This window comes from Marmota monax, unplaced genomic scaffold, assembly GCF_021218885.2.
Source record: "Marmota monax isolate L192 unplaced genomic scaffold, Marmota_monax_Labrador192_F-V1.1 WCK01_AAM20220418_F8-fsc00206, whole genome shotgun sequence".
In the NCBI taxonomy this organism is placed as follows: Eukaryota; Metazoa; Chordata; class Mammalia; order Rodentia; family Sciuridae; genus Marmota; species Marmota monax.
In genome coordinates, this window is record NW_026694490.1 from 237,366 (window position 1) to 253,894 (window position 16,529).

The following is a 16,529-nucleotide window of genomic DNA, read 5'->3' on the forward strand; positions in this document are numbered from 1 at the left end:
CTAGGCTGGCTCCACAGTTTAGCTATTGTGAATTGTGCTGCTATAAACATTGATGTGGCTGTGTCCCTGTAGTATGCTGATTTTAAGTCCTTTGGGTATAGACCGAGGAGAGGGACATCTGGGTCAAATGGTGGTTCCATTCCAAGATTTCCAAGGAATCTCCACACTGCTTTCCATATTGGCTGCACCAATTTGCAGTCCCACCAGCAATGCATGAGTGTACCTTTACCCCCACATCCTTGCCAACACTTATTGTTGTTTGTCTTCATAATAGCTACCATTCTGACTGGAGTGAGATGATATCTTAGAGTAGTTTTGATTTGCATTTCTCTCATTGCTAGAGATGATGAACATTTTTTCATATATTTGTTGATTGATTTTATATCCTCTTCTGAGAAGTGTCTGTTCAGGTCTTTGGCCCATTTGTTGATTGGGTTATTTATTTATTTTTGGTGCTTAGCTTTTTGAGTTCTTTATATACCCTAGAGATTAGTGCTCTATCTGATGTGTGAGGGGTAAAAATTTGCTTCCAGGATGTAGGTTCTCTGTTCACCTCACAGATTGTTTCTTTTGCTGAGAAGAAACTTTTTTAGTTTGATTTCATCTCATTTATTGATTATTGGTTTTAATTATGTGCTATAGGAGTCTTATTAAGGAAGTTGGGGCCTAATCCCACATGATGAAGATTAGGGCCTACTTTTTCCTCTGTTATATGCCGGGTCTCTGGTTTAATTCCTAGGTCCTTGATCCACTTTGAGTTGAGTTTTGTGCATGGTGAGAGAGAGGGGTTTAATTTCATATTGTGGATTTCATAATATGGATTTCCAGTTTTCTTCTTTAAGGCTGAGTAATATTCCATTGTGTGTATATATACCATATTTTCTTTGTCAATTCATCTGTTCCACAGTTTAGCTATTGTGAATTGAGCTGCTATAAACATTGATGTGGCTGTATCACTGTAGTATGCTGATTTTAAAGGCTTTATGTATAAACCAAGGAGTGGGATAACTGGATCAAATGGTGGTTCCATTCCAGGATTTCTGAGGTATCTCCATACTGCTTTCTATAGTGGTTGCCCCAGTTCATAGTTCCATCTGCAGTGTATGAGTGAACTTTTTCCTCATATCCTTATCAACATTTATTGTTACTTGTATTCTTGGTAATTACCATTCTAACTGAAGTAAGATAGAATCTCAGTATAGTTTTAATTTGCATTTCTGAAATGCAAATTAGAAAAGAGCAATCATGAAATTTATTTGGAAAAATAGATATTGAACTTTTTCCATATATTTTTGGTTCATAGAAATGGAAAAAGTAGTCATGAATATCCATTTGGAAAAATAAGAGGCCCAGAATAGACAAAGCAATCCTTAGTGAGAAAAGTGATACAGGAGGCATCACAATACCAGACATTAAATTATACTACAGAGCTATAGTAACAAAATGGCATGGCATTGGCACCAAAACAGACATGAAGACAGTGGAACATAATAGAAGACACAGAGACAAAATCACATAAATACCATTATCTCAAATTAGACAAAGGCTCCATAAACATACATTGGAGAAAAGATAGCCTCTTCAACAAATGGTGCTGGGAAAACTAGAAATCCACATGGAGTAGAATGAAATTGCACTCCTATCTGTAATCCCTTTCAAAACTCAACTCAAAGTGGATCAAGGACCTAGGCATTAGACCAGAGACTCTGTACCTACTAGAAAAAAAAGTAGGCCCAACTCCCCATCATGTCAGCTTAGGAACTTTCTCAACAAGACTTCTAAAGTATAAGAAGTAAAATCAACAATCAATAAATGGGATGGTATCAAGCTAAAAAGCTTCTTTTCAGCAAAGGAAATAATAAAGGACATGAAGAGAGAGCCTACAGAGTTGGGAGAAAATCTTTGCCACCTGCAAGTTAGAGCATTAATCTCTAGGATATACCAAGAACTCAAAAAATTTAACACCAAAAAAACAAATAACCCAGTCGATAGTGGGCAAAGGAACTGAACAGGCACTTTACAGAAGAAGAAATATGAATGGCCAAGAAGTGCTCTTTTCTGCATTTTATGCTAAGAGTATATTTATTTCTAGAAGACACTGCCGGACTCTCTTCAAAATAGGTGTACAATTTTGCATTTTCATCAGTAATAAGTGAGAGTTCCTGTTACTCCACATCCTTGTCAGCATTTGATGTTGTCATATTTAGCATTTTGGCCAAATAGTTTGTCACTGTTTAGATAAGAGGTGTCCCCGAAATCTCCTGTGTTAATGAGGGAAGCAAAACTATCAGATTATGAGAGCTGTTAACTTATCAGTGAATTAATCCATTTGATGCATTGATAATTTGAATGGACTAACTGGCTGGTAACTGTACGCAGTTAGGGCATGGCTGGAGGAAGTGGGCCATAGCGGGGCATACCTTGGGGATTATATATTTTGTACCAGGATCCTCGTGTATTTCCTCTAGTTCCTGGCTACCATGAGATGAGCAGCTTTCCTCCACTATGCCTTTCTGCCATGAAGCTCTGCCTCATCTCAGGCTTAGGGCAACGAAGTTGGCCAACCATGGACCAAAACTCTGTGCTCAATAAACTTTTCCTCCTCTATATTGTTTTGTTTAGGTATTTTGGTCACAGTGATGAAAACTGATCTAACCCGTAGATATATAATGGTATCTCATCATTGTTTTGAGTTGCATTTCACTTGTGATATATGATGCAGAGCATCTTTTCATATACTTATTTGCTACCTGTTTATCTTCTTTAGTGACGTGTCTTTTAAGGTCTCGGATTCATTTTTTAGTCGTGTTGTTATTGTTGAGATTCAAGGGCTCTTTGTATATTATAGATAGCAGTTCTTTATCAAATATGTCCTTCAAAAGTATTTTTCTCCTAGTTTATGGCTTATGTTCTAATTATCTTGACAGTGTCTTTCACACATCAGAGGTTTTTAATTTTAATGAGATCCAGCTAATCAACAATTTCTTTTATGGACATTCCTTTGGTATTTATTTAGAATATCGTTGCTATACCTAAGGTCATCTAGATTTTCTTTTATGTTTTCATCTAGGAATTACAATTATGCATTATATATTTAGGTCTGTGATTCTTCTTGAGTTAGTTTTTAATAAATGTATAAAATTTGATTCTAGATTAATTTTGTACATGTTGCCTCCCATCTATTTATACATAATTTCTATTATGTTGCATTTTCACCTTTATCAATGATCAATTCATTTTATTTGTATGAGTCTATTTCTGCACTCTGTTCTCTTGTGTTCATCTATTTCTCTACTCTTTTTCTAATATCATAATATCTTTTTAAAATACTTTTTTAGTTATACATGGACACAATATCTTTATTTTTGTTTATTTATTTTCATGTGCTGCTGTGGATCAAACCTAGTGCCTTACATGTGTGAGGCAAGCGCTCTGACACTAAGCCACAACACCAGCCCTAATACTATAATATCTTGATTACTGTAGTTTATACTACATCCTGCAGTCATGCAGTGTCCATACCCCAGCTTTGTTGCTCTTCTTCAATATTGTGTGGGCTATTCTGGGTTCTTTGCTTGTCCATATAATCTTTAGAATCAGTTTATTGATATTTATAAAGTACTTTGCTGGGATTTTGATTGGGATTACATTGAATTTATAGAATAGGTTGGAAGAACAGTCACATTTACACTATTGAAACTTCCTATCTGTGCACATAGAATATTTTTACATTTATTTAGCTCTTCTTTTACTTTTTTAATCAGTGTTTTATAATTTTCTTAATATAGTTCTTGTTCATATTTTGTTAGGTTTACCTAAGTATTTCAATTTTAAGTGCTAATCTGAATGTTATTTTTTAAATTATAAATTTCACATTTTCCTTGATGGTATTTAGGAAAGTTATTTTTTATGTTGACTTTTGTATCCTGCAACCTTGCTATAATCACTTAACTTTTGCCCATTTCAGATTTCCTATATAGATAGATAGATAGATGATCATGTTTTCTGCAAGCAAATTTTTATTTTTTCTTTTCCAATCAATATACTTTTTATTTTATTGATTTATTTCATTAGCTAGGACTTCCAGTGCAGTGTTAAAAAGCAGTAGTGAGAAGGAATATCCTTGACATGTTTCATATCTTAATGGGAAAGATTTTAGTTTTTCACCATTAAATATGATGTTAGTTGTAGGGTTTTTTAATGTCCTTAAGCAAGTTGATGATGTTTCCTGGTACTATTGTTTTTTGTGACAGCTTTATCCTTTTGTATGTGGATGTACCATTGTTTCTGCATCGCATGTAGTAAAAGGACAGGATTTTCAATAAATGGTAATTGTATGCACTCGATGGGATGTGAATGGAAATGATATTAGCATTATCTGACCAAGAATTTTAAGGAGGTAGACCATGTCTCCCCTCCTTGGTCCAGTGTTGCTGGCTGGATGCAGGCTATGATGAGGTTCTGTTATGAAAAGTTAGGAAGTGATGGATTTGGTAATAAATAACACCAATAAACCAGGCATGGTGGCACATGTCTGTAATCCCAGTTGCTTGGGAGCCTAAGGCAGGAGAATTGCAAGTTCAAGGCCAGACTTAGCAACTTAGTGAGGTCCTAAACAACTTAAAGAGACCCTGCCTCAAAATAAAAAGTAAAAAGGGGTGGGGATGTATCTCAGTGTTAAAAGTGCCCCTGGGTTAAAAACCCAGTCCCAAGGGAAAAAAAAAAGTAATGTTGATTTCTTATTATTATTTTCAAATTTTGAAAGTAATTTGACATTCCACTAATTTCAAATCTTTTCTAGCATCGTGGAAATCCAGAGTTCTTCTCCCTGCAAAGCTCCTCTGCCCAGCTCCTATAGTTCTAAAAATCCTCAACAAATATTTCTGATGTATGGAATTTTACTGGTTTTCCCATGATTTTTCCAATTGCTGATGCCATTGTAAGCTTTATTGCCAGAGATTTAAGCCCCTCTAAGTGTTTCATCTTGTGTTCCCTACCAACACTTATACACAGACTCATATTATCAGAGCTGAGCGGTAGTCATAACTTTAAAGTCATTTTTCAGGAGGACAATGTCCTCTCTTTAAGTTACTCTTTATTATTGGCATGTGCACACTGGAGTGTTACAGAGTTTATTTGGAAACAGTTCTTTCTGTGATTACTTATAAATCAGCCTTTACTATGACAGATTTGCACAACAGGCTTGTGTTGGAAATGGCAAAAATAGGATTTCTAATTCCAGTGCTGTCATTACAATAGCTATACTTCCATAATGAATATGCACTGTTCATGGGCTAAGGTCAGTATGCCAAACTCTTTTCCTCAGGATGAATTCTCTTGACGTACATCTCTTGATAGGATGTGAACATATTTTACATTAAGGCCTCTCCACCAGTTATGAAAGTGTAACCTGTCTCAAGTAGTAGATACAGGCTAAGATATTTCCCAGAGCATTTCCAGCCTGCACTAAAAGTAGATATGGATGAGGACCCTTTTCACCAGTTAGTTCACAAGACCCACTCCAGCTCAGGTGGTCCTGACTACAGGGGATGTTAATTCTTGTGTACAGTGTGTTAGCTTTCCATTACTATAATAAAATAAATGAGATAATCAACTTACAAAGAGAATAGATTTATTTTGTCTTGCAATTTTGGAGGTTTCAGGCCATGATCAATTGGCCCCGTTACTTTTGGGCCTGTAGTAAGGCAGCACATCTTTTTTTTTTTTTCATACCCTTGCCCAAACTTCAATTTTTTTTTTTTAATTTTTTATTGTGGGTTGTTCAAAACATTACAAATTTCTTGACATATCATATTCCACACTTTGATTCAAGTGGGTTATGAACTCCCACCTTCACCCCATACACAGATTGCAGAATCACATCAGTTACACATCCATTGATTTACAAATTGCCATACTAGTGTCTGTTGTGCTCCGCTGCCTTTCCCATCCTCCACCCTCCCCCCTCCCCACCTCTCCCCTCCCCTCCCCTCCTCTCTCTCTACCCCTCCACTGTATAACCCTGAGGGTCTCCTTCCATTACCATGCAGTTTCCCTTCTCTCTCCCTTTCCCTCCCACCTCTCATCCCTGTTAAATGTTAATCTTCTTCTCCTGCTCTTCGTCCCTACTCTGTTCTTAGTTACTCTCCTTATATCAAAGAAGACATTTGGCATTTGTTTTTTAGGGATTGGCTAGCTTCACTTAGCATAATCTGCTCTAATGCCATCCATTTCCCTGCAAATTCCATGATTTTGTCATTTTTTAATGCAGAGTAATACTCCATTGTGTATAAATGCCACATTTTTTTATCCATTCATCTATTGAAGGGCACCTAGGTTGGTTCCACAGGCTTGCTATTGTGAACTGTGCTGCTATGAACATCGATGTAGCAGTGTCCCTGTAGCATGCTCTTTTTAGGTCTTTAGGGAATAGACCAAGAAGGGGAATAGCTGGGTCAAATGGTGGCTCCATTCCCAGCTTTCCAAGAAATCTCCATACTGCTTTCCAAATTGGCTGCACCAATCTGCAGTCCCACCAGCAATGTACAAGTGTACCCTTTTCCCCACATCCTCAAGGCAGCACATCTTGATGAAAAATGTATGGCAAAGAAAAACTGCTCACCTCATAGCCACATAGCAAAAATAAAGAAGGGGAAGAAAGACATGGATCTTTGGGACACATTCAGGATATAAACTAAAACATACAGCTCCTGAAATTCAGGTGGATGAGAAGGGATACATTCCCAAAAAACATAGGGTTTGGCTCAAACTAGGCTAGAAAAGAGATCCCAGAAGGAAAATTTGTCAGAGGCACAATGACAGTCAGTAGAGAGGCTAGTTAAGCCAAATGAACCAAAACAGGTCTATGAGCATGGTGATTGAAAGAGACAAAATGTCATCATATGAACTGTACAGAAAAGGGATATGCTAGCAAGCAAATTCATGAGTAGACATGGGAGGAGGAGTGACAGTAGGGGGAGAATATTGGATAAAGTATGGTAAATGACCACAGCTGCCTCTGAATCCCAGGATTAATGCTTGTGGGTTGTTTCTGGAATTTAGAGTTCAGGGGCAAGTCAGTGTTACACAGATGCTAGAGGAGGCACTAGGGAGTAGAATGATGGCAATTGCAATCTGTTGGATGATAGTCCACTTTTGGAAGAAGTAAATAGTGCTTAGTTATCAGGATATAGGTAAGCATATTTAATCTTTTATTTGCCCTCTCAGATATAATAATCTGATCAATGCAAATAAAGTACTAAAACACATAAAATGTTTAAATGGGGGCTTTTCTCAGTTCAATCAATATTAACCAAAGACCATGTTTTCTAAATGGAAGTGACAGCAAATTATCCAACAGATATTTCAGAGTCTCATACAGGTAAACCTGTCAGCTTTTGGTAGAACTGCTCCTCTCTCAGTAAACACTTTGGTATACAGATACTAGTACCTCCAAAATTATGACAGAAGTATAATGTGGGTATAATTGTAGACAAACTTATGAAACAGAATGAAGGGAACTGGATGTCATAGTGGTGAGAGCTGAGACAAAAAATAAATACTCCCAGCACTGAAGGAAAGTAAAGACAGATAAGGGGAGTGGACTGCTTTAAGATTGTAAATATTTTTGTTTCCTACCACTGCTATAACAAATTACTACAAACTGGGTACCTTAAAATGACACAAATTTATTATCATTTGGTCATGGATGTCGTAAATCCAAATAAGATCTCATTACACTAAAACCAAGCTGTAGTAAGAGCTAATTTCCATGTGCAGTTTCTAGGGGAGAATCTATTTGTCTTTTCCAGCTTCTGGAGAGAGCCTGCATTCCTAGGCTCCTGGCTGCCTTCCATCTTGCAAGCCACCAGTGTCCTCTCTAGTCTTTCTCATGCTGCTTGCCTTGGACACTGACTCTTCTGCCTCCCCCTGCCCCATGTAAAAAGCCATTGGACTACTTTTGCCAGGATAATCCAGCACAATTTTATAAATTCAACCAATTAGCCAACTTAATTCCATCTGGTAACATAATATGTTTACATGTTCTGTAGAATAAGGTGTAGGCATCTTTCCAGAGCCATTATTCTCTCAAACACAAAGAGGAGGCATTTCAATCAGTTTTAACTTGGACAGCCATAACAGCACCACATATATGCTTAACCCCCTTGCTCTGTCCAGTAGTGCAAGAAGGGAAAAGAGAGGCTCAGGAATAGAGGAAGCATGTGGGAGTAAAAGGAGAGGATTCAGAAACAGCCGGGTTTGTCATGAGGAAGTGATAGCGCAGTGGGTCCTTCCCCTGAGAATGACTGCTCAATCTAGGTATGTGGTTATGGGCAAGATCCAAGCTAGTTGGAATCACCACATTTCTACAGTGCCAAATATCATAAAGGTTTGGACATGTCTGGCAAGCGAAGACATCAAACAGAACAGTGTGTAGGGATCCAGGTCAGGTTCTACCTGGTGCCTGACACTTTGCAGTGGGACACCAGGGGGAGGAGTGTATGGCCCCCTGGGGGTCCTGGCAGAGCAAGGACCTGCCTTGGACAGCTGTGGGGACAACCCAAGCCAGGTCCAAATGAATTCCCATTTGGAGTGAAATACTACTAGTGTGGCATAAAGAATGTTGACATAGAGCAGCAATAGGTGTCTTAGGGCAAAGGGTGTAGGTCAACCTTCCTTTGAAAGGGACGCAGTGGTAAGGTCTTTAAAGGGAGCCCCCACCTCAGTTCCATAAGCAACAGGAGTGCCTTCCTCCCTTTCATGGCTCCAAGAAGCTGTGAAGGAAAAACATGGAGGAAGAGCCATCCTAGAGGCCCCTAGTCAGTCTGTAGTGAAGTCACCTGTCCGTCCCCCCCAAACCCACAGTCTGCAGTCGTGACACCCCCTCCCATTAGTGTCTAGGAAGGAGGGGGAGTCCAAGGAGGGGGGCAGGCACTGCGCAGTCTGGGGTGCAGGCACACCAAAGAGAGTTTTGGTATCCATCCGCTGCTCCCGCCCGTGCAGCGCTTCCCGACCTCTAGATACCGCAGCCCCCAGCCGCCCGCCCTCCCGCCAGTCCCACCAGGAGTAGGTGCGCGGGAGACTGGGTGGTGGTCTGCACGCTAGGGTGTGCGGTGTCTTACTGAGGCTGCTGGTGCTAAGCCGCCCCTCAGACCCGGGCTCGCGCTGGCCCCGCCCACCTCTTGGTCGGAACTACGGTGGGCCTGGGAGGGGGCGTCGAGCCCATTCGCACCATATCCCTCCGCCCCCCTTCCCGACACCCTCGAGGCGAGCGGTTCTTGCCGCATCCTGCGCAGCCCCTGCCCAGTTTGGTGCAGAGGCGTAGCAATTCTGCTTGCACAGAATGCGGTGGGAGTCCCAGTGAGGAGCTGCCAGAGGACAGGACAGAGGAGGAGAGGACGGGAGAGGAGGGGGATCCCGATGTCCTGGGCTCTGAGCATGTGAAGGCAAGTGGGGCGCGCAGGGGGCGTGGGGTGGTCTTCCACTATGGCCGGCTGACAGCTTGCCCTCCCCCCGCCTCCAGACATTGGCATCCCTGCGAGGAGACAGCGAGCTGGCGGGAGCTGCTCCCTGAGAGGGGTGTGTGGAGCTTGGGGACCCCTGGTGAGGAAGCGGCGGTGACAGGTTGGGGCAGGGGGCAGGGTGACCAGAGAGCCTCCAGCAGAGCTTCCAGAGGCCAACTGCACCATCTGCTTTTCTGCCTACGTTCTTGGCGCCCGCGCTGCCCTCGACAGTGTTTTTGCCCGGTGAGAGCCCTGAGGGAGAAGTGGTGGCGCTGGAGGTGAGGATGCCTCAGCAGCGGCGGCGGCGGGGGGTGGGTGGGCAGGGGGAATGGGGCTTCCTGGAGGCCACAGTGGGTGGGAATAGGAGCAGGGACTGGTGTCCAAGCTCTGTCAAGCCCAGCTGGCATAGCGGGAGGTGGTTCGCCTTTGCCACTCCAGCCGATTCCGGAAAGGGGCCTGTTGGACCCCGCGTCCCAGGTGCTGTCCCTTCCCACAGGCTCCTGCTTGATGTCAAAATCTCCTGTGTGTGCGGTAGGTCTGGTGTGTTCTGACAGGCCAGAGTGCGCATCTGTAGAGGCGAGGCTTGAGGAAAAAGCGGAGCAGGAAAATGGCCTGGATTTCTGGAGGTGTGTGCGGATGGGGGGTGGGCACTGGGCACTGAGTGGACACCTGAATGGGAGTGGGGCGACTGTGACCAGACCTGGCCAGGCATTTAGTAGCACCTCGTCATCTCCTAACAGGTGTCCAGGCACTTCCCCTACCTTCTCCCTCCCTCTCCCAAATCGGGATCCTGAAAAGATGGACTTTGCCTGGGTGGGAGTACTGGGGGGGGGGTGAGGGAGTCGTAAGTAGCACTTACTCCATCACCTGCTTTCTAGAATGTGCGGTGCCCTTCCCCCATTTTATGCTGCGCAGGGCAAGGGGAAATGGCGCACCTAGTGGTGAGTCCTCAGAATTGGAGAAGGGAGTATTGGGAAGAGGATGACGTCAAGAGAAGGTGGTGTTACCTCTGGAGCCCTGCAACAGGGCCTAAATAAAACAAGAGTATTCTACCAGCAGGACCCTAAATGTGGAAAGACAGTTAATTTGGAGACTCCTATCCTTGGTGTTGGTCTGTCCACCAAGCTCAGCTTCTGCCCTTTGTTTTTTGTTTTTTTTTCTCCTGACTCTCCTAACTTTTCATCTGTTTGTTCATAGGCCTGCTTTAAGGCTGTTCAATTCTGCAAGAAAGGAAAAGAGGAGGAGGAGGAGACTGGCTCAAATCTCTGGAGGTTGGTGAGAGGGTGGGGTGGGGTGGGAGGCAGCTACTGAGGAAGAGCATGGTAGGTGGCTTTGGGCTTTGCTCCAAGTGGGTGCAAGACCGTGTTTACTTCTCTCTGCTAGACTTGCACACTGCCACAGCATCCTTTGTTTCTTCTGGCCAGAGATATTAGGAATGTTGAGGTAGGTGTAGGTTGGGCTCTGATGGATGATCCAAGAGCTGGAACCAGGAGACAGGGAACTTTAGACAGATAGGACCCTTAAACTGAAAGAGAGCTATTTGTTTTGGGCCAGGGTGTGTCCTATCTGTCAAGCACTCAGACTCCATTCTCTCCTGTATGTTTGTCTGTAGGACCCCCTGCAGTCGGCTGTGGGGCATAACACCATTTGAGCAAAGAAAGGAGAGGGAAATTGCACCACATCAGTGAAGGTTGGTATGGGCGTGGGTTCACTTTTGGGTGGGGTAGTGGAGACCAGCCACTACTGGTGGGGTCCAGGAGTGATTAGGATCTGGTGAGAGGCTCTTCTGCCTCTCTATGGATAACACACTTTCCCATCTCACCCATACTTATTTTGCAGCAGGCAAGAGAAACATTTTCTTATACCTGAGCTGTCCCATTTAGTATTCAACACTAGTCTCTCTGTGTAAGTCTCTGCATGAGGTGACACAGTTGGATGAGACTCAATCCCCCATTTCGTTCTCTCTCCCTAGATCCACCTCCAGTGGCAGCTCTGGTGGTGCTGGAGTTGCTGCTGACCACCACCCTCAACAGGTCCGCACCCACCCAGGAACCATCCATCCTCCCCCAGCTTGGTTGTGCCTCCTCTCCACTGTATCTATATTATTGACTGAGACTTTGCTTGGGTCAGAACCTGTTTGACTGCTAGATTGGCAATTTACTTTAATTTTTGTTCCAGTGTTATAGCCTAAATTGCTGAAAGATCTTAGTGTGAAGATACCATTCTTTGACAGATCTGTGCCTAAGGCTGAGACTTGGATAGTATATAACTGTACTTTGTCTAACTTTTACCATGACTGGGGCAGAGATTGAGCCTGGTACCCAGGCAATGCCTGAAAAGAAGTCTGGGGAAGATGTTTTAGGCATGGCTGAGATAGAGAATGAAGTCCCTTTGGTGGTCCGACCCAAGGTTAGGATACCTGCCCAGATAATGACTGGAGCAAGGCCAAAAACAAAGACCAAGCTCATGCCTGGAGCAAGGTCCAAAATGGAATCCAGTACAGCAGTTGGGCTACATACTAAGGGTAAAACTAAGGTAAACCTTGGGTCAAGATTCAACGATGATGTTAAAGCCTGGACCCAGAAACCATTTGGGGCTGAACCCATGTCAAAGACAGATGGAATGTCCCAAAACAATGCCAAAGACTCCCCACTTGTCAGTACTGATTCTGGGTTGGTTACTAAAACTAAGTGCCTGTCTGTGGGTAGAGAACTGGTTAATATGGACATTGACAACTTTCCTAGAAAGAAGACTCATTCTCAAGTGGGATTCCAATCTTCATTTGGGTTAGAAGAGGTAACCAATGTTGGGTCCTGGTGCTCTCCAGGTCCTATATCCAAACAAGAGGCCTCTCAGAATTCCAATTTTAAATGGGTAGACAGATCTGTGAATTCCTGGTTCTGTAGTGGAGATGAAGTCAATACAAAATTTCATCCTAGGAACAGGATGAAAGCCAGTACCAGGTCCAGGCACATGGCCAAACAAGAGGTAGATATCATGTCTAGGCGCAAAAACAAGCAGGAGTTTTATATTGTGTCTAGTTCTGGTTCTGAGGATGAGTCTGTTAAGACATCCTGGTTCTGGGACAAAGAAAAGACTAATTCCTGGTACAGGTCCAAGTCCAGGGAGGAGGCCAATGCCAGGTCCTGGTTCAGGTCTAAGAAAGAATTCTATGTTGAATCCAGTTCTGGGTCTGATTGTGAAAATAATATGAAGTCCTTGTTCTGGGCTGGAGAAGAGGCCAAATCCAGGTCCAAACACAGAGCTAGGAATGAGGCCAGTAAGAGGGTCAGGCACAATGCTAGGCGAGAACCTAGCATCAATGTCATGTCTGCATCTTTAGATGTAATAAAAAAAGAGTCTTGGTTCTGGAATGAAGAAAAAGATAATTCATTTTTAAGGTCCAAAACCAAGAAAGAGTCCAGGGCCAGAGTACTGGCAAAGGGAGAAGCCAAAACCAAGGCCAGAGCCAGGGCCAAGCGAGAAGCCATGTCAGAGGAGGAGGTCTTCATTGGAACCTGGTTTTGGGATACAGATGAGCCCAGCATGATGGATGGGGCCAGTGTCAAATCCAGTCCACAAGTGGAGGATGAGTCTATTTTTGGGACTTGGTTCTGGACTAATGAAGAGACCAATGTGGAGACTGAGGCCAGCTGTAAATCCAGACCTAGGGTTGAGGAGGAGCCTGCTGGTAATTCCTATTTTGAGGCTGGGGAAAAAAATACCAGTATGGAAATTGAGGCAGAGGCCATCTCTGAATCTGTACTAGCAGCTAATGATGAAGAGGCCATTGTTGGTTCCTGGTTTTGGGCTAGTGAAGAAGCTAAACTGGAACCTGAGGAAGAGACAATTTTTGGGCCTTGGTTCTGGGGTATTGATGAGCCCAGGGTGGAATCTGGTGTTGGCATGAGCTCTGAGTCCAGGCCAAGGTCTGGGGAAGAAGTCATTGATCCCTGGTTCTGGGCTGGAGAAGTCAACATAGAAGCTGGGGTTGGAAAAGAGACCAGGTCAGAATCAGAAGAAGAGGCAGTATTTGTGTCCTGGTTTTGGTCTGAAAACCAGACCCATATGGATTCTGGGGCTGAAGCTAGTTGTGATATCATGCCAGGGACTGCAGAGGAGGAAGAAGAGGATGAGCCTATATTTGGTTCCTGGTTCTGGGCTGGAATAGATGCTTGTGTGGAGGCTGAAGTCAACAGCAAGTCTATGCTGGAGGATGAGGATGAGGCCGTTATATCATCTTGGTTTGGGGCCAGAGAAGAGGCCAGTGTGAAGTATGGAGCTGGTGGCAGATACAAGTTTATGGCAGAAGCAGAGGATACTGATAATAGGTCTTGCTTCTGGGCAGAAGAAGAACCCTGTGTGTATCCTTCCAACAGAGGAAGTTGGAAGTCTAGACCTGAGGAGGAGGAGGACACTGTTGATTCATGGTTCTTGTCTAGAAAATATTCAAGACCAGAAGCCACTGTAGGGTCCTGGTTGTGGGCTGCAGGAGAGGGCAGTATAGATCATAAGACTGGAGAAGAGGCCAAGTTACCAACTGAAGAGGAGACCACGATCAAGTCCTGGTTCTGGAAAGAAGAAGAAGCCATTATAGATGTTACCGACAGAAAGGAGTTCAGTTCAGTAGCTGAGGAGGAAGATATTATTGGTTCTTGGTTCTGGGCTGGGGAAGAGGATAGGCTTGAGGCACCAGCTGAGGCACGAGAAGAGAACAGGCTAGCACTTGAGGATGAACCTATGGTTGGTTCCTGGTTTGGGGCCAAGGAAGAGGCCATTAGAGCAGCTGAATTTTGCGGCAAATACAGTTCCAACACTAATGAAGAGGAAGTCGTTGTTGGGTCCTGGTTCTGGGAAGAGGCCAGTTTGGAGGCAGTGGAGACAGGGGACATCCTGTTACAGGAGTCCAAGCCTGAGACTAAGGAGGAGGAAATCAGTGTTGGGTCCTGTTTCTGGACTGAAGAAGCCATTGTAGAGGCTGGGTCTCAGGCAGTAGAAGAAATGAGTTCAAAGACCGAAGAGGAGACCATTTTTGGGTCCTGGTTCTGGGCTGGAAAAGAATTCAATAGAGAATCAGGAATATGCTATGTGTCTAAGCCAGAGGATGATGAAGAGATGATTGTTGAGTCTTGGTTCTGGTCTGGAGACAAGGCCATTAAGGAAACTGGAACTGTGGCCTCCTGTGAGTTCATGCCAGAAAATGAGGAAGGGGCACTTTTTGGGTCTTGTCCTGAATCTAAAGAGGAAGTGAATAATAGTACTAGCAATGAAACCAACTACGAGTCCGGGACATTAGCTGATGAAGATGAGGACATAGTGGGGTCCTGGTTCTGGGCAGGAGATGAGGCCCATTTTGAATCAAATCCAACCCCTGTGTTCAGGGCCATTTGCAAGCCTAGGTATTCCATTGAGCAGGAACCTGATCCTTCACGCAGACCCCAGACCTGGGAAGAGGTCACTGTTCAGTTCAAGTCTGGTCCATGGTCTAGGATTGGCTTTTCATCCTTAAGCCCCTCTAGATTTCCAAAAGAAGCAGCATCTCTATTCTTTGAAATGTTTGGGGGAAAGCCAAAGCATGTGGAACTTAGCCCAGAAGGGGAAGAGCAGGAATCTTTACATCAGCCTGAACCTGAATTCCCATTTCAGTATGATCCCTCCTACCGGTCTGTGCGGGAAATTCGAGAGCATCTTAGGGCCAGGGAGAGTGCAGAGCCTGAGAATTGGTCCTGCAGCTGTATACAGTGTGAGCTTAGAATTGGTTCTGAAGAGTTTGAAGAACTTCTTTTATTAATGGACAAAATTCGAGATCCTTTTATTCATGAAATATCTAAAATTGCAATGGGTATGAGAAGTGCTTCTCAATTTACCCGTGATTTCATTCGGGATTCAGGCATTGTCTCACTTATTGAAACCTTACTCAATTATCCATCCTCCCGAGTTAGGACAAGGTTTTTGGAAAACATGATTCGCATGGCTCCGCCTTATCCAAATCTAAACATGATTCAGACATATGTATGTCAAGTGTGCGAGGAAACTCTTTCTTATGGTATAGATTCCCTTGAGCAGCTGTCTGGATTAAGGATGATTGAACATCTCACTATTACTACTGACTATCATGAACTGGTTGCCAATTATATGCCTGGGTTTCTATGCTTACTAGCTACAGGCAATACTGCAACAAGGTTTCATATTTTGAAAATACTACTGAATTTGTCTGAAAATCTTGTCATGACAAAAGACCTACTTAGTGCTGGAGCAATGTCAGAATTTATGGGTATCTTTAACAGGGAAGAGACAAATGACAATATTCAAATTGTTCTTGAAATGTTTGAGAATATCAGTAACAATATCAAGAAAGATGCAGTGTTTGCTGATGATGATATCAATCTTGATCCACTTATTTCTGCATTCCACGAAGCTGAGAAATTTGCTAAAGAATTACAAAGGAAAATAAACCATCAAAATGACCCTGAAGCTGATCAAGAAAAATCATATGAATAATCACTTGCCTCTGATTGTCCTTATGTTCCTGAATTATGATCCTTGGGTAATGTTTTCCTTTTCACAGTTGGTTCTGTGTTTCAGTGTACATCTTTAACTTTACCCAACCCCGTGTGTAATCTGGATCATTTTTCTCATGCCAAATGAATATTAGAACTGAAAACACATTTGTTGATATTTGTCTTGTTGAGATTGTGATATTTAGTATTTGAGCTTATAATGAACTGAGCCATCATAAATAAGCTACTCTTCTGATCGTTGTTCTAATATATAGATATCTATTAGAGTCTTGTTTGTGTTTCAATAAAGTTCTGTGTAAAAGTTAGCAGAAATCATCCTTTCACTTGAACTTAAAATAGAGATGAAAAGATGACACATTACTATCCATGTACAGGTAATTAATGTATGAATGATATGCTCATTGTAAAAGCTTTTTCTCAGCTTGAATCCCAAAGGCTTGCTTCAGAGAAAAGAAGCCACTTAAGTTGGACCCTAAAGTGTAGCAAAGAGGTGGGTGACATGAGG

At 43.0% G+C, this 16,529-nt stretch overlaps 1 protein-coding gene across 23 annotated transcripts in view; it reads left to right on the forward strand.

Moving 5' to 3' along the window:
• Positions 1 to 16,329, forward strand: part of Gprasp1 (G protein-coupled receptor associated sorting protein 1) — a 55,291-nt gene extending 38,962 nt beyond the window's left edge. For 9 of the 23 annotated variants that reach the window (XM_046419149.2, XM_046419148.2, XM_058571230.1 and 6 more), the window contains 5 exons: positions 9,524 to 9,746; positions 10,039 to 10,129; positions 10,701 to 10,774; positions 11,116 to 11,193; positions 11,476 to 16,329. In XM_046419149.2, the coding sequence (XP_046275105.1) occupies positions 11,796 to 16,004 (4,209 nt within the window). In that variant the 5' untranslated portion in view covers positions 9,524 to 9,746; positions 10,039 to 10,129; positions 10,701 to 10,774; positions 11,116 to 11,193; positions 11,476 to 11,795 and the 3' untranslated portion in view covers positions 16,005 to 16,329. Of the gene's footprint in view, positions 1 to 9,523; positions 9,782 to 9,999; positions 10,130 to 10,700; positions 10,775 to 11,115; positions 11,194 to 11,475 lie in introns of those variants that run through there. The other 14 variants (XM_046419151.2, XM_046419150.2, XM_058571241.1 and 11 more) reach the window with 9 other exon arrangements.
• Positions 16,330 to 16,529: the final 200 nt, after the last annotated feature.